Source organism: Protomyctophum bolini (assembly GCF_963924005.1).
Source record: "Protomyctophum bolini genome assembly, chromosome: 11".
Taxonomy (NCBI): domain Eukaryota; kingdom Metazoa; phylum Chordata; class Actinopteri; order Myctophiformes; family Myctophidae; genus Protomyctophum; species Protomyctophum bolini.
Window position 1 is genome coordinate 39,120,151 of NC_137872.1, and position 24,616 is coordinate 39,144,766.

General features: G+C 43.3%; 1 protein-coding gene across 1 annotated transcript in view; it reads left to right on the forward strand.

Moving 5' to 3' along the window:
* Window positions 1-13,101, forward strand: part of LOC308324079 (NACHT, LRR and PYD domains-containing protein 3-like) — a 35,308-nt gene extending 22,207 nt beyond the window's left edge. Inside the window, exons 10-13 of the mRNA XM_080775993.1 lie at window positions 553-750; window positions 830-985; window positions 8,645-8,709; window positions 11,858-13,101. Of these exons, the coding sequence (XP_080632119.1) occupies window positions 553-750; window positions 830-985; window positions 8,645-8,709; window positions 11,858-12,513 (1,075 nt within the window). The 3' untranslated portion in view covers window positions 12,514-13,101. The remainder of the gene's footprint in view (window positions 1-552; window positions 751-829; window positions 986-8,644; window positions 8,710-11,857) is intronic.
* Window positions 13,102-24,616: the final 11,515 nt, after the last annotated feature.

A 24,616-nucleotide genomic window follows, 5' to 3' on the forward strand; every position in this document is an offset into this window, starting at 1 on the left:
ATTAGTTCTGTTTTATTTTTTATTGTTTGATTCTTAATAATATTAAGTGTTAATACATTTGACATCATGGTATCCCACTGATTAGAATAATAATATGGTCAGAGTTTGTGTTGTCTAGTTCACACTCTCACATCACAATGCTACGGTACAGTAACTACAATATGTGATCCATCATGGCTGCTAGGGGATTATCATTATCAATGCTACGGTACAGTAACTACAATATGTGATCCATCATGGCTGCTAGGGGATTATCATTATCAATGCTACGGTACAGTAACTACAATATGTGATCCATCATGGCTGCTAGGGGATTATCATTATGTGAACTAATGGGGTACAGTGATTACAGTATGTAGTCATGTTGGCACGCACGCACACTTACACACACACACACACACACACACACACACACACACACACAATTCCTATGTTGGAAGATTAAGATTATGATGATTTACTTCACATTATCCCTGCCTTCTCTTTCCATCTCTTGGGGTCTTTACTCCAAACCTCTGATATTCAGTCCAGATATTTCATGTGTAATTACAGACTTGCTGGCTGTACCTTCACACAGACAGGATTTGAAGTTCTGCTCTCAGCTCTCAGCTCTAATCTTCTCCATCTGAAAGAATTGGACCTCAGTTTCATCTCCCTGCAGGAATCACAACTGCTCCAGCTCTCTGCGTTACTGAAGAGTCCACAGTCTGCGTTACTGAAGAGTCCACAGTGTGGACTGCAGATCCTGGGGTAAAGAATGTGTGTTCTCTCTGTGTGGATCTCTACTTGAACATCAACAGCACTTTGTTAAATGTGTATTTCTCTGCAGGTTGTCAGGCTGTGGAGTCACAGAGGAAGGCTGTTCTTCTCTGGCTTCAGCTGTGACCTCCAACCCCTCCTCCCAGCTGAAACAGCTGGACTTGAACTTCAGCCACTTAGGAGACTCTGCTCTGAAGAAGCTGTCTGCTGCCCTGGATACTGTCAAGTGAGTAGACTTGTGTAGAGCGGCCGTCAAAGGTTCCAGGTTAAATTCCCGGCTCCTCCTGGCTGCTACATGTCGAAGTGTCCTTGAGCAAGACTCTCTGAACCCCTAACAGCTCCCGATGAGCATGCATGTTTTCCTCTGCCATCGGTGGGTGAATGTGAACTACATTGTAATGTAAAGCACTTTATAAATGCAGTTTCCCATATTATCATATCATATTACCATATGATCCATGGTTCATTCTAGCAGAGATTTAATATACAGTAGATAGTGTCTATGTTCCATGGTTCTATTACATAGATTTAATATACAGTAGATAGTGTAGGTTCTATAACATAGATTAATATACAGTAGATAGTGTCTATGTTCCATGGTTCTATTACATAGATTAATATACAGTAGATAGTGTATGTTCTATAACATAGATTAATATACAGTAGATAGTGTCTATGTTCCATGGTTCTATAACATAGATTAATATACAGTAGATAGTGTCTATGTTCCATGGTTCTATAACATAGATTAATATACAGTAGATAGTGTCTATGTTCCATGGTTCTATAACCTAGATTAATATACAGTAGATAGTGTCTGGTTCTATTACATAGATTAATATACAGTAGATAGTGTCTATGTTCCATGGTTCTATAACATAGTTTAATATACAGTAGATGGTGTCTATGTTCCATGGTTCTATAACATAGATTAATATACAGTAGATAGTGTCTATGTTCCATGGTTCTATAACATAGATTAATATACAGTAGATAGTGTCTATGTTCCATGGTTCTATAACATAGATTAATATACAGTAGATAGTGTCTATGTTCCATGGTTCTATAACATAGATTAATATACAGTAGATAGTGTCTATGTTCCATGGTTCTATAACATAGATTAATATACAGTAGATAGTGTCTATGTTCCATGGTTCTATAACATAGATTAATATACAGTAGATAGTGTCTATGTTCCATGGTTCTATAACATAGATTAATATACAGTAGATAGTGTCTATGTTCCATGGTTCTATAACATAGATTAATATACAGTAGATAGTGTCTATGTTCCATGGTTCTATAACATAGATTAATATACAGTAGATAGTGTCTATGTTCCATGGTTCTATAACATAGATTAATATACAGTAGATAGTGTCTATGTTCCATGGTTCTATAACATAGATTAATATACAGTAGATAGTGTCTATGTTCCATGGTTCTATAACATAGACTAGAATTTCGCCCCCCTTCGGGGGGCTCAATCCTAGTGTCGTTGCAGCGCAATATGGGAAGAAGGAAATTGCGGGAATTGACAGACTCCACTTCATGTTTCAGCTGTGGTTTTAAACTCAGTAGTGTGCCCTGCACACAGCGCACACTCGCAATTGCAGCTGGAGGGCGACGCGACACACACACACACACACACACACACACACACACACACACACACAGAGCGATGTGTGGATAAATCACTGAGATTTGGGAAATGTGTTCAGAAGTACAACGATTAAGCACGCACAGGCAAATGTCAGAAGCATCTGTTTCGGTTTCCAAACAGGAAGTTGTAAATGTGCTTATTAGACGGAGGCAGCGTGATGCTGGCATCTATTGTGATGCCAGCATCACCACATTTCACATAGAAATATAAGCACCCATTTACTCGCTTAGCGGAGACTGTGGGGTGGTAGAGGACATCTCCCCGGACGCGTGGGTATGTCCAGATAGTTGCCTCGCGGAGGCCTCTTTGTCCAGTGTCCATTCTGGGTCTGGAAACGGCACTTTTTTGAGTTTGGCCCCAATAGAAGGTCTGCTGCTCTGAATTTTACACCTCTCCCGCTTAGCGGAGACTGTGGGGTGGTAGAGGACATCTCCCCGGACGCGTGGGTATGTCCAGATAGTTGCCTCGCGGAGCCGTCTTTTGTCCAGTGTCCAGTCTGGGTCCGGAAACGGTAATTTATTTTGCATTGACCCCAGTAGAAGCTCTGCTGCTCTGAATTTTACACCTCTCTCGCTTAGCGGAGACTGTGGGGTGGTAGAGGACATCTCCCCGGACGCGTGGGTATGTCCAGATAGTTGCCTCGCGGAGGCCTCTTTGTCCAGTGTCCATTCTGGGTCTGGAAACGGCACTTTTTTGAGTGTTGACCCCAATAGAAGGTCTGCTGCTCTGAATTTTACACCTCTCCCGCTTAGCGGAGACTGTGGGGTGGTAGAGGACATCTCCCCGGACGCGTGGGTATGTCCAGATAGTTGCCTCGCGGAGGCCTCTTTGTCCAGTGTCCATTCTGGGTCCGGAAACGGTACATTTTTTTGCATTGACCCCAGTAGAAGCTCTGCTGCTGTGAATTTTACACCTCTCCCGCTTAGCGGAGACTGTGGGGTGGTAGAGGACATCTTCCCAAACGCGTGGGTATGTCCAGATAGTTGCCTGGCGGAGCCGTCTTTTGTCCAGTGTCCACTTTATAAAGTCCATGCACTCCAGTGAATAGCATTTATCCATTTAGATAACTTTTTTATGTTATTTAATTACTTATTTTTACACAGAAACATAATGTGTGTCTTTACAATAACTGTAATGTAATAATAATACTAATAATGTAATGTAAAAATTATTTAATTAACGAATTAAATAATCTTATTTTATTCTGAAAGCAACCGGATGTCTTAAATCTGCTAGCTGTCAGACCGGAAGTTCTAAATTTGCTCATAAGACGGAGCCTTAGACGGAGCCAACTCGCAGGCAGTGCGAGAGGCTGGTTACAGGATTCTATAGGTCAGCCGTTTTGGTGTGACACACACGGCTTCCACATTTAGCTTCATACTGGGTGAAAGTGTCCTTCCAAAAATTATTATTTCGCTCGAAATTCTTATTCACAATGACATCGAGTTGAGGTGTTTGTGTTTTAGGGTAATTGTTGCATAAGCGCTATTTCGCACTATTTCTCCCTCCCCTCCCCTGTGTCTGAAGCAGCTAGCATGGAAGCTATATGGATTATGGAAGCTTTCCCTCCGATTGCACACAACCATGCCGTTATCCACGCGTCCATCCGATTGCTTTTAATGTAAATGTCCCATCCACTGAGCAATAGCGATATAAGCGCCTTATTCATTCATTCGATTCATTTGGGTGTGGGGCTGTGCAGTGCTGTGGGCAGCCTTTCTGACGGAGGCTCGGAGCTGCTGCTGCTGACGCTGTTCGAGTCGCATGGAGCAGTATAGAGTAGGCGTGGCGCAGCATTAGAAGGGCGCAGCAAATGCACGACATTGAGGGGTAGAAACCATCCCGGTCGCGTGGTTCATCTAACGCGTGTGTCACTGTGAAGGACTGGCCCCAATAAGTGAACGTAGTTGGCGTAGTAGACGCCAACATGACGATTCTGACGTAGGCTGGTGATGTTGAGCAACAATGGCGTGGTTGACAAAAGTAATATTTATTCAGTAATTAAGACATTTCTTTCAATGAAATGTAGCCTATATGTATTCTGGGAGTGTGCCGAATTTATTTTGCATATAGAGATGTGTGGTGAAAGTGTGGTTGGGTCGGAGAAAGCTGTTGGATAAACGGCCATGTGCTTATGTACCCCTGTCTATTAGGGTAGCAGGATTATTATGATTATTATTATTAGTATTGTTATTGTGATTATTACATGGATTATTGTTGTGATGTGAGCTTGTGGCTGACTCACTATCTAGAAAATAAAAACATGGCACTTCATTTAAAATAGGTTACAGACCCCTGTTATATGCGCTTGTTTTGGGATTATTTTTAAAGACCTATTTACTTGTTTCTATGAGACATGGCAACGCCAACAGCGCAGCGAAAGGCATCCACGTCTTTCTCTTGTGAAATGCTGAGATTAGAAACGACCATAATTATTTCATTTCTCAACCTTAAAAAAAATAAAGACATCTCCATAATCCTTGGGAAGTGTGTGTAGCAAAAGTAGTCGGCATTGTCATGGTTGAAAGTATTCATGCAACACTGACGCTGTAAGCTGTGTGATGCTAACGCGCTAACACCGTTAGCATGGTCTGTGTTGGTCAAAGGAAAAAGGATAGATATGAAACTACTGGCCAAAGTGTCATACAAAACACAACACCTAAAATCGGAATGTGATGGTGACCTATTGAGCACAAACAGACAATCATGATTTGCTTGCTGGACCTATAATTAATTTATGTGCATTACATTTCCACCTCGCACATATAAATCAAAAGCAAGATGGATGCTAACGCGCTAACACCGTTAGCATGTTCTGTGTTGGTCGGAAAAAGGATAGATATGAAACTACTGGCCCAAATAAATGTCATAGAAAACACAACACCTAAAATCGGAATGTGATGGTGACCTATTGAGCACAAACAGACAATCATGATTTGCTTGCTGGACCTATAATTAATTTATGTGCATTACATTTCAACCTCGCACATATAAATCAAGCCACAGTGCAGTCAGAGAGTAGTTCACAGGTCACACACAGGAGCAGTGAAAGGGGGAGGGGACTTGGGATGGCAGTGTAGAGTAGGCACGACATTGAGGGGTAGAAACCATCCCGGTCGCGTGGTTCATCTAACGCGTGTGTCACTGTGAAGGACTGGCCCCATTAAGTGAACGTAGTTGGCGTAGTAGACGCCAACATGACGATTCTGACGTAGGCTGTTGAGGTTGAGCAAGAATAGCGTGTTTCAGAAAAGTAATATTTAAACAGTAAAGAAGACATTTTTGGCGAATGCAATGTAGTCTATGTCTTTTGTGGGAGTGTGCAGGTTTTATTTTGCATAGAGAGATGTGTGGTGGAAGTGTGGCTTGGTCGGAGATAGAGCACGAATGAACGGCCAGGTGCTCATGTACCCCTGTCTATTAGGGTAGCAGGATTAATATACAGTAGATAGTGTCTATGTTCCATGGTTCTATAACATAGATTAATATACAGTAGATAGTGTCTATGTTCCATGGTTCTATAACATAGATTAATATACAGTAGATAGTGTCTATGTTCCATGGTTCTATAACATAGATTAATATACAGTAGATAGTGTCTATGTTCCATGGTTCTATAACATAGATTAATATACAGTAGATAGTGTCTATGTTCCATGGTTCTATAACATAGATTAATATACAGTAGATAGTGTCTATGTTCCATGGTTCTATAACATAGATTAATATACAGTAGATAGTGTCTATGTTCCATGGTTCTATAACATAGATTAATATACAGTAGATAGTGTCTATGTTCCATGGTTCTATAACATAGATTAATATACAGTAGATAGTGTCTATGTTCCATGGTTCTATAACATAGATTAATATACAGTAGATAGTGTCTATGTTCCATGGTTCTATAACATAGATTAATATACAGTAGATAGTGTCTATGTTCCATGGTTCTATAACATAGATTAATATACAGTAGATAGTGTCTATGTTCCATGGTTCTATAACATAGATTAATATACAGTAGATAGTGTCTATGTTCCATGGTTCTATAACATAGATTAATATACAGTAGATAGTGTCTATGTTCCATGGTTCTATAACATAGATTAATATACAGTAGATAGTGTCTATGTTCCATGGTTCTATAACATAGATTAATATACAGTAGATAGTGTCTATGTTCCATGGTTCTATAACATAGATTAATATACAGTAGATAGTGTCTATGTTCCATGGTTCTATAACATAGATTAATATACAGTAGATAGTGTCTATGTTCCAGGTATATATATCCGAACATTGATATATTATTGTTTTAGGGTCTATTTTTTATGTCCAATGTATTTGTATTTGGTTCATAAAGTTAACATAACTATAACTAAATGCATTTGAAATTAAATAAAAATGTTACTTTTCAGGATTCCAATTCAAAAATAGCAAAAGAATAATTCAGGATTTCAGTTCAAATAATAGCAAAAATAGCTGATCCACAAGATCAAAACGCGTCACATTGCGGCGTGTTTTGAGCTTGTAGATTGGCTGTTTTTGCTACGACAGTAGTGTGCAATGTAATGTGTAATATGTGTCCCTCTGGGGTGAGGGTGGAAATATAGCAGAACTCTGACTAGGGAGATAGGTGGGTTATTGTTCTGAGTTTTAATTAATGTAGAATGTAATTAGATGTAATTACTTACCTCTGTCATCGGTGTATGAATGTGTGTGAATGGGTGAATGTAATGCACATGTAGTAAATCGCCTTGGATAAAGGTGCTGTATAAATGCACCATTTACAGACAGTACATGTGAGGGACTTTAATAGTTTATTTTAAACCAAAAAGGCTCTTTCACACACTTATGCCGCAGTGTGCCAGTGATCACCCTCCTTATTTGTGCCTAAGGTTGCCTATAGACAATTTTAAAATAGCCAATCACAAGCTCCGTTGTAACCAAATGGACCCAAAACAATCTCAGATTTAAAGGTGCAATAGACCACTAGATGTTGCTCTCTGAACACCTCTGTTTCATGAGGGTTCTTGCTTGACTCACATCTGTTCTGTAGGGCAGCAATATTATGCAGTTTGCAACGCTGCAATATGGTAGCCTGGCCAGTGTTCATTTTGACAGCTAATTCCAATTTAGTCTTTTGAATAACACACGCTTTAGTTTTAGTCCTATTTTACTCATCTGAAATCGTCTAGTCTTAGTCATCAAAACTGGTGGCAGCTGCCTCCAAGCGTCCTTTAGGGGGGAAAGTACAAAGTCTTGAAAGTCTTGATATCGGAAGGTCGCCAGTTCGTATCCCCGTACCGGCACGTTACAATTACCACCGCTGAAGTGCCCTTGAGCAAGGCATTGAACCCCTACCATGAAATGTTCTATGAGCAGGGCCTGGCTGTAAACTAGTTCTTGAGCTTAGTCCAGTTACCCTGGGTAAACATAGTACCTTTCCTTTCCTTTATGGTACCAATGTGTGTGATGTTTGGACAGAGTCTGTGGGAGAATGATGACAAAATGTGTTTAGTAAATATTTGGTGGGCCTAAAACAGGCCGATGTGAGACATTAACCCATTTAGGCCTAAGGCCGATTCTAAAAACGCCTTCTAAAGCCTGACCTAAGTTTTCTGAAAAACTTCAATTATTATTATTTTAATATATATTTTTATCCCACGATTCTGTAACCCATTTTTCACCCCTGTGTCAATGATCTAATGTGACCCTGGGCTCTACACACCCTCCGCCAACCTTGTCCCCATATATGGGGGACAAGGGGAGAGCAACGGACTTGAACTCATGCTTCCTTCATGCCTGAGAGTCCAAGTTGCTCCTTTACACCTGACAGGGGGGAGTTTCCCTGATTGGACGTAGCGCGTGAAAGGAACACGTTATTCCAACCAGTTCCTTTCCCCTCCATCAGGCGCCCCGGCTGGCCAGGGGGAGGCAGTATAGAGACCAGTTCCTTTCCCCTCCATCAGGCGCCCCGGCTGGCCAGGGGGAGGCAGTTTATTGACCAGGATTACTGCATGTTTTTTTTAGGGTACCTACCCTTCATAAACTTAAATTATTTATATAGCAGCATCAATTATTTTAAAATTTTGAATACTGTCCATACTGTACAGAACCCAACAATGGGTTCCCGGCCTGAGGGGGTAAAACACCAAAAGGGGTTCCCGCCCAGAGCAGAGGTTTTGACTTGATTCATTGTTGTTCTACTTCCTACAGTGTGAATCATGGAGGAGAACACTGGACTAAACCTCAATGGACTAAACCTCAACTCCTTACAACACGTGAGTCTGTCTGTCTGTCTGTCTGTCTGTCCTTCTGGGATCTATCCTCGGACCCTCCTTTTCCCTCTACACCAAATCTGCTGAAAATATTTTGTGGAACTAGGGGCGTTCCAGGGGGTCCGTGGAGGGTTCCAGGAGGTCCGTGGAGAGTTCCAGGGGGTCTGTGGGGCGTTCCAGGGGGTCCGTGGGGGGTTACAGGGGGTCCGTGGAGGTTTCCAGGGGGTCCTTGGGGGGTTCCAGGGGGTCTGTGGAGGGTTCCAGGGGGTCTGTGGAGGGTTCCAGGGGGTCCATGGGGGGTTCCAGGAGGTCCGTGGAGAGTTCCAGGGGGTCTGTGGGGCGTTCCAGGGGGTCCGTGGGGGGTTACAGGGGGTCCGTGGAGGTTTCCAGGGGGTCCTTGGGGGGTTCCAGGGGGTCTGTGGAGGGTTCCAGGGGGTCTGTGGAGGGTTCCAGGGGTCTGGGGAGGGTTCCAGGGGTCCGTGGGGAGTTCCAGGGGTCTGTGGAGGGTTCCAGGGGGTCTGTGGAGGGTTCCAGGGGTCTGTGGAGGGTTCCAGGGGTCCGTGGGGGGTTCCAGGGGTCCGTGGAGGGTTCCAGGGGTCTGTGGAGGGTTCCAGGGGTCCGTGGGGGGTTCCAGGGGTCCGTGGAGGGTTCCAGGGGTCTGTGGAGGGTTCCAGGGGGTCCGTGGGTTGTGGGTCGTTCCTCGATTTTTCAAAAATAGCAGATCTACAAGCTCATAGCGCGCCACCGAGTGGCGCGCTATGAGCTTGTAGATCTGCTATTTTTCAATGGCTAAAGCATAACATGATGCTATAACACCAAAAGGGGTTCCCGCCCAAAAATGGGTTAAACACTTTATCCATATTTTATACGTTGGCTATGTTACGACACAATTAGTCTAGGGGTAATTAAGTGTAACATTGAATGGACCGACAGGACACCAGCTTCAAAATGCGAACATTTATTTTATATATGGATGAATAAATAGGGAAAAGACGAATGTTTTACAGAATAACAGATTAAACTCAAAAGAAAACCTAACAAACAGACACAAAATAATACGACAACTAAAGCAAAATGAATTCCTTTCCGAAGGGAATAAATTAAGGAATAACTAAACAAAAGTCCACAACTGTGTGGCGGCTGGGAGAGAGAGGGTTCCGGCCTGTCTCCCCGTTGTCTTCCAGGAACAGACTGACTCATATAGTATAGGTGAGTAGGAGAGAGAGGGTTCCGGCCTGTCTCCCCGTTGTCTTCTAGAACAGACTGACTCATATAGTATAGGTGAGTAGGAGAGAGAGGGTTCCGGCCTGTCTCCCCGTTGTCTTCTAGAACAGACTGACTCATATAGTATAGGTGAGTAGGAGAGAGAGGGTTCCGGCCTGTCTCCCCGTTGTCTTCTAGAACAGACTGACTCATATAGTATAGGTGAGTAGGAGAGAGAGGGTTCCGGCCTGTCTCCCCGTTGTCTTCTAGAACAGACTGACTCATATAGTATAGGTGAGTAGGAGAGAGAGGGTTCCGGCCTGTCTCCTCGTTGTCTTCTAGAACAGACTGACTCATATAGTGTAGGAGAGAGAGGGTTCCGGCCTGTCTCCCCGTTGTCTTCTAGAACAGACTGACTCATATAGTATAGGTGAGTAGGAGAGAGAGGGTTCCGGCCTGTCTCCCCGTTGTCTTCTAGAACAGACTGACTCATATAGTATAGGTGAGTAGGAGAGAGAGGGTTCCGGCCTGTCTCCCCGTTGTCTTCTAGAACAGACTGACTCATATAGTATAGGTGAGTAGGAGAGAGAGGGTTCCGGCCTGTCTCCCCGTTGTCTTCTAGAACAGACTGACTCATATAGTATAGGTGAGTAGGAGAGAGAGGGTTCCGGCCTGTCTCCCCGTTGTCTTCTAGAACAGACTGACTCATATAGTATAGGTGAGTAGGAGAGAGAGGGTTCCGGCCTGTCTCCCCGTTGTCTTCTAGAACAGACTGACTCATATAGTATAGGTGAGTAGGAGAGCCATGATCAGGAGCACTCCCACTCCAGACCGACAGCCAGTCAGGGCCCATCACTCCCTGACAGACGGGCCAGCCTCAGAGGTGTCAATCATCAATCAGTCCACCTGCGGATGATTAGGGAAAACACACACAGGCACCACTCCCCCCACCCTAGTACTGTGTAGTTGAGAACAATATGAGAACTTCTGATAAATATTCATATATATCCTCCCAAATATACACTATAATGATATAATGATCCCCGATCATCACAGGCTATTTAAAAATAGCAGATCTACAAGCTCACAGCGCATCACTGCGTGCCGCGCTTTGAGCTTGTACATCTGATACTGTGTGTGTGTGTGTGTGTGTGTGTGTGTGTCATTGGAGGGTTCCAGGGGTCCGTGGGGGGTTCCAGGGGGTCTGTGGACGGTTCCAGGGGGTCTGTGGGGGGTTCCAGGGGGTCCGTGGGGGGTTCCAGGGGGTCTGTGGACGGTTCCAGGGGGTCTGTGGACGGTTCCAGGGGTCCGTGGAGGGTTCCAGGGGGTCTGTGGGGGGTTCCAGGGGGTCTGTGGACGGTTCCAGGGGGTCTGTGGGGGGTTCCAGGGGGTCTGTGGACGGTTCCAGGGGTCCGTGGACGGTTCCAGGGGTCCGTGGAGGGTTCCAGGGGGTCTGTGGAGGGTTCCAGGGGGTCCGTGGGGGGTTCCAGGGGGTCTGTGGGGGGTTCCAGGGGGTCTGTGGAGGGTTCCAGGGGTCCGTGGGGGGTTCCAGGGGGTCCGTGGGTCGTGGGTCGTTCTTCGATTTTTCAAAAATAGCAGATCTACAAGCTCATAGCGCGCCACTCGGTGGCGCGCTATGAGCTTGTAGATCTGCTATTTTTCAATGGCTAAAGCATAACATGATGCTAACACCAAAAGGGTTTCCCGCCCAAAAATGGGTTAAACACTTTATCCATATTTTATACGTTGGCTATTTAAAAATAGCAGATCTACAAGCTCACAGCGCATCACTGCGTGCCGCGCTTTGAGCTTGTACATCTGATACCTTGTGTGTGTGTGTGTGTGTGTGTGTGTGTGTGTGTGTGTGTGTGTGTGTGTGGTCGTGCTCCGTGCACGTATCATTCAGTGAAGGATGTATTTAATGTGTACTGTGTTGTTTTCTCATCAGATTTCCAGCGTCTCACTCTGGACACAAACACAGCACAATGTGACCTCTCTCTGTCTGAGAACAACAGGAAGGTGACCTGTCAGGATGGTCAGAGTCATTCATATCCTGACCATCCTGACAGGTTTGATAGACGGGCTCAGGTCCTGAGTTCAGAGAGTCTAGATGAACGTTGCTACAGTGAGGTACAGTTCAGTGGAGAGGTTGGGATAGGAGTGACTGACGGAGACATCAGTAGGAAAGGAGCCGGTCGGGACTGTGGGCTTGGAGGGAATGAACATTCCTGGTGTCTGGACTGTGCTGATGGTCAGCATAGTGACGTTTACTCTGTCACACACAATAGTAAGCAGACTACCCTTCCTATCCGTCCCTCTGGCTCCAACAGAGTAGCCATATATCTGGACCGTCCCGCTGGGACTCTGTCCTTCTACAGAGTGTTAGAGGACACTCTGACTCACCTGTACACCGTCCAGAACACGTTCACTCAACCGCTCTACGCTGGGTTTGGGTTGTTCCCTGACTCCTCTGTGTCTCTGTGTGAGGACAGACAGGCTGTGAGGACAGACAGACAGGCTGTGAGGACAGACAGACAGGCTGTGAGGACAGACAGACAGGCTGTGAGGACAGACAGACAGGCTGTGAAGACAGACAGGCTGTGAGGACAGACAGACAGGCTGTGAAGACAGACAGGCTGTGAGGACAGACAGACAGGCTGTGAGGACAGACAGAGGACAGACAGACAGACAGGCTGTGAGGACAGACAGACAGACAGGCTGTGAGGACAGACAGACAGGCTGTGAGGACAGACAGACAGGCTGTGAAGACAGACAGACAGACAGACAGGCTGTGAGGACAGACAGGCTGTGAGGACAGACAGACAGGCTTTGAGGACAGACAGACAGGCTGTGAGGACAGACAGACAGGCTGTGAGGACAGACGGATACACACACACACACACACACACATAGTGTGTGTGCATTGGGTCCAGATGGTTCAAATGGAACCAAATGGACCGCGACGGGGCACGGCACCTCCGATAAACATCCACCCAATCCACTTCTCTCCACCTGAGTCGTTCCCTGAGAGACAAAGACTTTGAGAAGCTGTCCAGTGTGTCGCAGCGTGAGCTTGTAGAGCGGCTATTTTGTGTAAATACAGTCATTACGACCGCATCAAGGCCCGCCAAATGTTTTATTCCAAAGACTGACTAAAACTAAAATAGAAATGTGCTGCCCAAAACAACACTGTTGTCACAATGCTGTTATCTTATATAACTATATATTTGTTGTTATATTTGAGATGTGTTGATTAAAAAACATATTTACATTTCATGCTGTTGAACGCCTTCTTTGACCCTCCCATGAGCCTTCTTTGAGGAGCGCTAGTCCCTCCTATGAGCAGCTTTTCAGGGTGAGTGTGACCCTCCTATGAGCAGCTTTTCAGGGTGAGTGTGACCCTCCTATCAGCAGCTTTTCAGGGTGAGTGTGACCCTCCTATGAGCAGCTTTTCAGGGTGAGTGTGACCCTCCTATCAGCAGCTTTTCAGGGTGAGTGTGACCCTCCTATCAGCAGCTTTTCAGGGTGAGTATGACCCTCCTATCTGCAGCTTTTCAGGGTGAGTGTGACCCTCCTATCAGCAGCTTTTCAGGGTGAGTGTAACCCTCCTCTGAACAGCTGTTCAGGGTGAGTGTGACCCTCCTATGAGCAGCTGTTCAGGGTGTGTGTGACCCTCCTATGAACAGCTGTTCAGGGTGAGTGTGACCCTCCTCTGAACAGCTGTTCAGGGTGAGTGTGACCCTCCTATGAGCAGCTGTTCAGGGTGAGTGTGACACTCCTATGGGCAGCTTTTCAGGGTGAGTGTGACCCTCCTATGAGCAGCTTTTCAGGGTGAGTGTGACCCTCCTCTGAACATCTGTTCAGGGTGAGTGTGACCCTCCTATGAACAGCTGTTCAGGGTGAGTGTGACCCGCCTATGAACAGCTGTTCAGGGTGAGTGTGACCCTCCTATGAACAGCTGTTCAGAGTGAGTGTGACCCTCCTCTGAACAGCTGTTCAGGGTGAGTGTGACCCTCCTATGAGCAGCTGTTCAGGGTGAGTGTGACCCTCCTATGAGCAGCTGTTCAGGGTGAGTGTGACCCTCCTATGAGCAGCTGTTCAGGGTGAGTGTGACCCTCCTATGAGCAGCTGTTCAGGGTGAGTGTGACCCTCCTATGAACAGCTGTTCAGGGTGAGTGTGACCCTCCTATGAACAGCTGTTCCGGGTGAGTGTGACCCTCCTATGAACAGCTGTTCAGGGTGAGTGTGACCCTCCTATGAACAGCTGTTCAGGGTGAGTGTGACCCTCCTATGAACAGCTGTTCAGGGTGAGTGTGACCAGAACGCAAACATTGAAGCTAAAAGTGAGGGCAGGAAGATTGAAGACGGAAACGGTGAGGACATTCCGGATGATTTGATTGGTTGAACACGGAAAGTGATGTAGGATGAATGATAAGAGCGCCCCTCACTTCACACGGGTGTGATTCAAATGTTTATTCTGTAATGATATATAATTATTCAAATATTTGAGGCACATTTTCACGATTTTTCAAAAATAGCAGATCTACAAGCTCACCCCTCTGTAATTAAATAATTACTGTGCTTCAACTCAGTACTCAACTACTTACATAACTACTCATTATCAAAATGTATCTCTTTTATATACACATCATCCATATAAAAAATATCCATTTTAAACACATAAGCACCTGAATTATCCATTTTCCTTCTCCCTGTATTTTGTGAAAATCACATTTTACTTTAAACAGATTTATGCTAGAACATTGTTTCTGCTCATCCCTCAAACTGTTCCACAGTTACACCCCTAATCCAAACACAAACACCTTTATTGTGGTATTTCTGTTTAACGTTTTAAAATTAAAAAAATTCCCTCAAATTATAACCCCCCCCCCCCCCCCCCTTCCTATCCTGAAACAAATTCTGAATATTTGCTGGTAAATTATGGTTCCTATATAGCCTTGTACATTATTATTGCTGTTTGATAAGCTACAAAGTCAGTGAATTAGAGCAGTTTTCTGTAAAAAATAGACAATTAGTATGTAATGTATTTCCATGGACCCGGTCAATATAATAATATAATAAATGTATTTCCATGGACCCGGTCAATATAATAAATGTATTTCCACGGACCCGGTCAATATAATAATATAATAAATGTAATAAATGTATTTCCATGGACCCGGTCAATATAATAATATAATAAATGTATTTCCACGGACCCGGTCAATATAATAATATAATAATATAATAAATGTATTTCCACGGACCCGGTCAATATAGTGGTAAATGGTGCATTTATATAGCGCCTTTATCCAAGGCGCTTTACATAGATTGTGCATTACATTCACCCATTCATACACCGATTGCGGCAGAAGCCATGCAAGGTACCAACCAGCAAATCGGGAGCAATTTGGGGTTCAGTGTCTTGCCCAAGGACACTTCGACATGTAGACAGGAGGAGCCGGGATTCGAACCGCCGACCCATGGATCATTGGACGACCTGCTCTACCTCCTGAGCCACAGTCGCCCCGATATAATAATATAATAAATTTATTTCCATGGACCCGGTCAATATAGCAATCCCATCAATATGTATATGTACCTGTGTGTTAGTCCTTTGGTTACCAAATAGTATAAACGCATTTAAAGATAGTTTATTATAATCAAACCATGACTTTAATTTACTTAATTCTTCATTGATGTCAATGAAGTATAATTTCCTACCAACTTAAGAGAGAAGAGAACTGACGACAGTGTAGGCAGATCAGAGTTTCCAAGTCCATTTTATTGCAGAGGGTCCTACAAAGACAGCATCGCACAGCCATGGGGCCAGGCCCCATGGACGAGCTCCTTCAGCCTGGGCTTCCAGAGACTCACTCACATTTACAAACATTTCAGTAGACTTTATATAACTCAAGACAAAGACATCAAAAGGAGAATGCAAACCCCCCCTGTCCACTATATGGTAATATTCACGAGGAAGAAGGTACAGGGAGAACAGTAGGTGTTTGCTATCAATCAGCTGCTATCAACAGGCCAGATCCACTTAGCATACAGGGACCCCTGTTGCTGTCCATGCATCCTGTCCAGAGTCCAGACATGCCTGACTCTCATTTGTTGAGAGACAACTTAGAGCAGTTATTTAAGCTATATTTAATGTGAATTGTAGTTCCAATATACATCATAACCTCCCTTTGAGGCAACCTTGCCTCATAAAACGAATATGGAACACAATTTACCCTAGTCCTCCCTTTGACACTGACTGACTGGAACATCAAAAATATGACACAAATAATTAAATCAAACAATTACAGTAGAATGGCGTCATTCAAATCACATAACTCGTTACCAGTGTTCTTCATCACATTACAGTATTATCATCGGTGTGCTCATAAGACCCCCTGTGTTACTCTAATCTTAGGCTAAAACGTAAAAAATAAACACTAACAACATTAACTTCATGTCACTCAGGCATGGCCCCGACCATCATGCGCACCTGACCACATCTCTGTGATTCACCGCCATGGAAACAACATATAAAGACCATCACGTGCACCTGACCACATCTCTGTGATTCACCGCCATGGAAACAACATATAAAGACCATCATTTTAGCTTAAAAACCACAGAAAAATCTCCTTTACACCTCGATAACTCCTCTGTACTGTAATCAACTTCACTTTTAACGTTTACATAACTCAAAACAAAATCATTGCTCCTGTAACGTTTCTCTTCTTTCTTTGTCCCACCTTTTCGAGTGTTCATTCATCGGCCAGCGGACAGGCCAAACGAGGTTGTGATGCAGTACACTTATGCGCCGCAATGACGTGTAGGCCGCTCTGTTATGGAGAGTTGCCCATTGTTCGAAAACTTTCGTTCTGAATTCTGATCTGAATTCACTTATCATCACCTCCTCCCTTTCAGCCATGACAATCCAATCATGACTGAACAATCAGAAAGTGATCCAGCGTCATCACAGGAGCCTGTAGGCTTCTGCAAGGCAGAAACTTGTTGCGTGCTGCGTTGCGAGCTTGTAGATCAGCCGCCTTGCCGTCGCTGCCGAACCAAGCAGAGGCGTACGCCGAGAAGAGCCAATGAATAGCGCCACCGCCTCCCTTTGATCGTTGACCGCCGATGAGCTGAGCTCCTTGGGCCGGGGTATATGCTACGCTGCGCATCCTCACCCCGCCGTCCAGCCGCTTTGCATCGCCTCCGGTCACCGATAAGCTGAGAGCCGCCGCCGTCCATCGCCGCTCCTCCCCACCGCGCTGGGCAGGCCGTCGCCATCATGTTGAATCGCCGCTGGTTCGACTGCAGCACGCAGCACCGTCGTCCTCCTCCATCCAAAAATTGCCGACCGAAACACTATATTAGACTGAAAAATCCCCCTTCTGGTTCTCTCGCCTGACGCAAAAAGCATCAAAAAAGCGACCGGGATCGGCATCACTGTGAAGTATAATTTCCTACCAACTTAAGAGAGAAGAGAACTGACGACAGTGTAGGCAGATCAGAGTTTCCAAGTCCATTTTATTGCAGAGGGTCCTACAAAGACAGCATCGCACAGCCATGGGGCCAGGCCCCATGGACGAGCTCCTTCAGCCTGGGCTTCCAGAGACTCACTCACATTTACAAACATTTCAGTAGACTTTATATAACTCAAGACAAAGACATCAAAAGGAGAATGCAAACCCCCCCTGTCCACTATATGGTAATATTCACGAGGAAGAAGGTACAGGGAGAACAGTAGGTGTTTGCTATCAATCAGCTGCTATCAACAGGCCAGATCCACTTAGCATACAGGGACCCCTGTTGCTGTCCATGCATCCTGTCCAGAGTCCAGACATGCCTGACTCTCATTTGTTGAGAGACAACTTAGAGCAGTTATTTAAGCTATATTTAATGTGAATTGTAGTTCCAATATACATCATCAACCTGCAGTTTATCCAGATTATCACCAGAGCAAAATACATTAGTGTCGTCTGCAGAAAGTACTATAGTGACAGCAGCTTTGATATACTTTGTAAATATCATTGATATAAAGAATAAATAGTTTGGGCCCCAGTACTGACCCCTGGGGGACACCACAAGTCATTTCCAGACAACTTGAGCAATAGGTGCCCGGCTTCACAAACTGTTGCCGTCTGTCCAAGTAACTTTTAATCCAGTTTATTGCAATGCCTCTGATACCCGTTTTCTCCAGTTTATGTACAGTACTAATGTGTTGTGTTGTGATGGATAGTGTCAAAAGCTTTTTTGAGGTAAATGAATATTCCTATTGCATACTGCCGATTATCAATTGCGTCTCTGATTCTTTCTATGGATTCCATAAATGCCTGAGATGTTGATCTGTTCTTTCTGAAACCATATTGACTCTCTGAGAGTATATTAAATCTGTCCGAGAATGAATCTATGAAGTCTGCTGTTAAAACGTTTCTCCAATATCTTTGAGAATTGTGGCAGTAATGAGACAGGTCTGTAGTTTGTGAAGTGGTGTTTGCTCCCATTTTTATACAGTGAAATGACCTTTGCTAAATCATTTATTGGTCTGGAAATTAACTTGTTTGCAATGATATACATTAGGCCTACATATGTGTGTAAATGGCCTAGAAATCCCCCCAATGACCTGCTTGACCAGTGACATGTGTCAATATCATTATAGTCAGTAAATGTTTTGTTTTGACTGTTTTTGACTATGTCCAAAATTTAAATTATCTTCAATTCACTCAAGAAAACATTGAGCAAGGATTTCTATCAACCATTCCCCCCCACATGTTCACCATCTGATCCTCGGTCCTGAATTCTACTGCCTAGATCAGGGCCCACATTAACAAAACACTGCCAACTCCTCCATATTGTACTTTTCAATGTCATTCTCAACCAAATATTTAGGTAAGCTGTTTTGTTTGGCACCATCTCTTATAATACTGTTTAATAGTTTCCATATCTCTTTAATATTGTTTTGGTTCTTATTTAATTTATTCTTAACGTATTCTTTCTTGCTTATCCTTATAATACTAGTTAACTTATTTTTGTATTTTTTATATTTATCTTCTGCCACTTTAGTTCTCTGTCTAATACAATTCCTATATAATGCATTTTTCTTTTTACAGGCATTTTGTAGACCTTTAGTTAACCAATTATTATTCTTTTTTATTGTATTCCTTGATTGGACAATGCTTATCGTATAATGACCTAAATATTGATATGAATGAGTTATATATGCATTGTCCACATCTGCTTCCTTGTATACATTATCCCAGTTCTGTGCCATTCATTCCTGTTTTAAAGGGATAGTTCAGATTTTTTTAACATAAGTTGTATGAAATACTTGCCATTAATATGCAACTGTATTCATTGATTGCCCGAGTCCCGTGGTGGGAGTTCTGCTCTGGTTTTAGTGAATATTAAGTAGTTCTGGTCATTTTGTGGGGGGCACTGGGGGCCACGCAGTAAAAGTAAATTAATCCACAAAACGAACATAATGTGTATTGTTGGCCTATTTATAAAATATTAGCGCGACTTTCGTTCAACTTTGACCCCTCTATCACATGGAACTACTTTTTGGGCGTAGTGATATGGACACAAAAAACATAGTTCCGTGTGATAGAGGGGGAGCTTCATATTTAAATAGGAACGGAACGGACTGGGAGGAGCCTCTCAGCCTGTCTGGGACCATGTGGGAGGAGCCTCTCAGCCTGTCTGGGACCATGTGGGAGGAGCCTCTCAGCCTGCCTGGGACCATGTGGGAGGAGCCTCTCAGCCTGTCTGGGACCATGTGGGAGGAGCCTCTCAGCCTGTCTGGGACCATGTGGGAGGAGCCTCTCTGCCTGTCTGGGACCATGTGGGAGGAGCCTCTCTGCCTGTCTGGGACCATGTGCTGCTGAAGGTATGTTTGTTTGTTAGAGAAACACGCTTTTATCCTCCATAAACACGGTTATTGTTTAAACATTAGTGGTTTTATAGCACTGTTGTTTTTTTTATTGTGACACTAAATGGACAACAATGTGTGGAATGTTTGTCCTTTTTGAGAAGATCAGCAAACAAACAAACTTAACCCATTTTGACCTGGGGACGATTCTACAAATAAGAAAAAACCTATGTTTCTATAACGGTGGTTTTCAAACATTTATATGTAATGCCACCGACCCCCCCCCCCATCTGAAAATATGTTGTTCCAGGAACATACATTTTCAAGATTTTTCAAAAATAGAAGACCTACAAGCTCGTAGTTGAAGCATAACATAATATGATTAAAACATCCAAATTGGTTCCTGCCCAAAATGTTTACACAAATAAACCATGGTTCCAAACAGAGGTGTAAATGTTTTCACAAACAAACCATGGTTCCAAACAATGGTATTAACATACTAGCCTACATTGTCATTTTACCACCACAGCCATATTTTGGCCAGTTGCAAATGGCTCGTCTACAAGCTCGCAATGCATTAATTGCGATGTGACACATTGTGAGCTTGTAGATCTGCTATTTTCAAATGATTTTTTTTCTTCAACATTTCAAATGGCACAATCTGCATACTTTTGATCATTTATACATTTGAATGCTAATAGGTACCTTTTTACTTTTACTAAAGTGATATATATATATATATATATATATATATATATATATATATATATATATATATATATATATATTGTATACATAATAGTTAAATAGGTTGTAGTTCAAATCCAGCTAAATGGGGAAACTTTACCACCTGCTGTTCATGCCTGCACCAGGCCTCATATTAGCAAGGCATTATGGGTAATCCTCAGTGTAGTGGAGGATTCTCATGAGACAGGTAATGTCTGTATGTCTGTGGACAAAACCAATTATAAACATTCATGTGAAAAGCACTTCAAAGTTAATCTGGGTTAGAGGTCTGAAAGCTAACTATTTTAGACTAATTTTTGTTGGGTCAAACATTATTTTGTGTATGTTTTATTACTTGTAAAAAACCGTAGTTGACAGGTTGTATTGTTGTCTTCCCAGACAGTGCTTTGGTCCACATGTATGCTGACATACTGTGTACACTGTCTCCTATGTCCATTCTTTATGAATGCAGGCATGTTACGAGTGTTGTAATTTCATGTTTTGTGCAAATTCATGTGATTTGATAAATACGCTAAAATATAAAAATGGTAACAGTTCATGATAAAATGATACTGTATGTATTTGACATTTTCTGTATTTTATAAGAAGGACAGATTTGTGTTATTTTGTTTTATTAATGTAATCCTCTATATGATCACTACTGTAAAGCACTGTGTATATTACTGTACACTAGCCACAATTTGTAACTCTAGATTTATTTTATAATGGGATGAATCTAGAGTTGCAATACCCTCCATTGACTCCCCACTCATCCAATTTGGTTTGTGATCTGCTTGTCTTAAACAACGTTAAACTCACCAACTGCAGCTGTCGTCCAAGCTTGAATGATCCTCTTTCAATCTGCCGAGCTTTTGTTTCATAAAAATCCACCGTAGAAATGTTATGAGATACTTTCTGTCCAAAATATTCCACAAGTAACATTCCGAGCCGCCATTTTGTATTTTTTCAACCTGCCGTAAAACAAGACGCGAGGGGGAGCGCTTGTTTAATAGAAGGCCGTGCGTGACGGGGCGTCGCGCTGCGTTGGCCTCTTTGGGTGTCTTACCTGCGCAGGTAAGATTATATTAAACAATTATTTGTGTTGGGATAAAAATTGCGTTAAATACACTAAAAGCTGGACAAAAGTGCCTCAGCCTGTAGTTTCCGCCCAGGAGGCGTCTTACTGGTTATACCCTGGGAAACACCCAGGTAGGTTGGTTGATTGATTGATTAAAAACAGAAAAAGCACTCTGAAGACTTGTTTACATCAGGGTCCTCCATTTTCAATTCATCAAGACATTTATAAAGACATACAAATACACACATCTATGCAAAACAGAAATAAAAATCAGCAAATACTAAAACTTCAACGTAAAAATCTCCCCAAAAATGTCCCGTACTGTCGGACGGGCCGTTCATAACACGGTATGAAGCCGCGGGCCGTCTACAATCTGCCCCCGGGCCACAGTTTGAACACCCTGCAGTCTAGAGTCTGTGAGGTGAGAACAGGAACAACTTATCATGGTGTCACACCTTAGTTAAACATTGACCTGTGTGTGTGTGTGTGTGTGTGTGTGTGTGTGTGTGTGTGTGTGTGTGTGTGTGTGTGTGTGTGTGTGTGTGTGTGTGTGTGTGTGTGTGTGTGTGTGTGCTGGTTGCAGGTCAATGTATCACATGGTGTCATCATTCATAGGTTCTTGTTCAACGACACCACCTCCAGAAGACTCCAGTATGACAGAACTGTAAGTGTGTTGATTCAACGTCAACTGAGGCGTCTGGACGCCATTTTTTCTTTTTGCCACGTCGGATCAAAGCATAAAGATTATTGCAGGGTAAGTGATTTTAAACTATACACTATAGCAATAGTCTCTCTATTCTGGTGTTAACCCATTTCGGGTGGCATCCCCTCTTGGGGTTTTAAGCATTAGCTCGTAGCGTGGCACTCAATTTTTGAAAAATCATGAAAATGTGGCGCAAATCTTTTAATATATATTCTTTCAGAGCGAACGTTTTTAACTCTCATGTTTGCCTCTGGGTGGTCACTGGAACAAAACATATTTTCAGATGGGGGGTCGGCGGCCAATTACATGTATTTTTGGTGGTCCTTGACATGAAAATGTTTGAGGATGAATGACATAGAGAAACATAGGGTTTAACCCTGTGAGAACCACTGACACAGAAACATAGTGTTTTTCAGAAAACTGTCAGGATTTAGAAGCCATTTGTAGAATCGTTCTCAGGTCTAAATGGGTTAATGGGATAGAATTAAAGTTACTTATGGAGACACAAAGGAGACTCTTTGTGTCTCCTACCGGAACCGCTGCTTCTCATAAAATGATTGGTTTAGGAATGTGACAAAAACAAACGAACAATAAAATGCATGACCATGGGGAGAGTAGTCCATATAGAGACAAAGTCATTTTGGGGGTGAACTGTCCCTTTAGCTGAGTTCCAATAGAGGGTATGCGCATGCTTGAAGTGAATGGCACATCAAAGCAACATGCAAAGTGAGTTAAACATTGTTTAATGTTGTTTAATGCAATCAGAGAGGACTTTTCTGTGTGGATTTATGAGCTGTCAAGGCAGAAAGTAGTTTTTTTGCCACTCAGTAGGCATTCCTGCATAACTTCCGCGTTTGATGATGTAATCTCTGCCACTCACTCACTCCAGCATGGAGGTGTTACGGTGGAATTGGTGACCTGCTGAAATATGTGACAATCATGTAGACATCACATATAACATCAGTGTCTGAATGTAAATCATTGTGGTTTGTTTATTATCAGAGTTCAACCTATAGCGGTATTCAGGCCATGAAGTCCACAAGATGGTCACGTATTTCAGCAGGTCACCAATTTCACCGTAACACGGTTGAGAATGTTAAACACTTGAACCCCAGAGAGCCAATATTATTCTGGGGGGAACGTGTGCCATTGTGAGCTTGTATATCTGATATTTCTCCATGTTATGACTCATTGTGAGCTTGTGGATCTGATATTTATTCATGCCGTGACGCATTGTGAGCTTGTATATCTGATATTTATTCATGCCGTGACGCATTGTGAGCTTGTAGATCTGATATTTCCTCAAATAGATTTGGTGTAGAGGGAAACGAGCGGCCCAGGTACAGATCTGAGCCAGGTGTGTTTTACTGTGTGTGTGTGTGTGTGTGTGTGTGTGTGTGTGTGTGTGTGTGTGCGCACGCACGCGATGTGAGTGTGTGTGTGTGTGTGTACGCGTCTGCGTGCAGTGCACCTGGAAGACCCGCCCATCTCTGCCTCAGATTGGTTTACCATGATATCTGACCCTATACCTTAACCAATCATCACTCCTCTATTGAGCTGAACCAATCAGAGGTGGAATAAGGCGGGTCATGTCTCTGCTATTTTACTGAGGTCAGAGTGACAGTAGATGACTGGATGTTAATAAATATTACAATACTATTTTACTGAGGTCAGAGTGACAGTAGATGACTGGATGTTAATAAATATTACAATACTATTTTACTGAGGACAGAGTGACAGTAAGTAATAAACATTATAATCCTATGAAGCATATTTCAATCTCACTGATTCGAGTTGTTGAATTGCAGATGTAAAGAGTTACAATAGCAGTTACCTAAAAGGTAGTGGAGTTCAGTGTGTGTGTGTGTGTGTGTGTGTGTGTGTGTGTGTGTGTGTGTGTGTGTGTGTGTGTGTGTGTGTGTGTGTGTGTGTCCTCAGTGAGAATGTACTAAACATCCCTGTGTGTTTCATCTCTGTGATAAGCCAGACATCTTTAGATCTTTGACAGCTAATACACCATTAGTTGTTGTTGGTTGATGAAGAGTCTGACAGCTAATATTCATACGCATAATGGTGGGGGAAACCATGCAAGGCACCAACCTGCTCATCTGGAGCAAAGGCGGTTCAGAGTCTTGCTCAAGGACACTTTGACACTAACTCTGGGGGAGCGCCACATAGGGATCGAACCGGGAACCTCCATCCGGCTGTTCTACCGGCCATACTCTACCCCTGAGCTACTGTTGCATGCACCTTTGAGCCCAGCCTAGAGGAAGCCTTTATGACTATATATGGTCATTCAATACCAAGCACTCCTACTGTACATACTGTACCA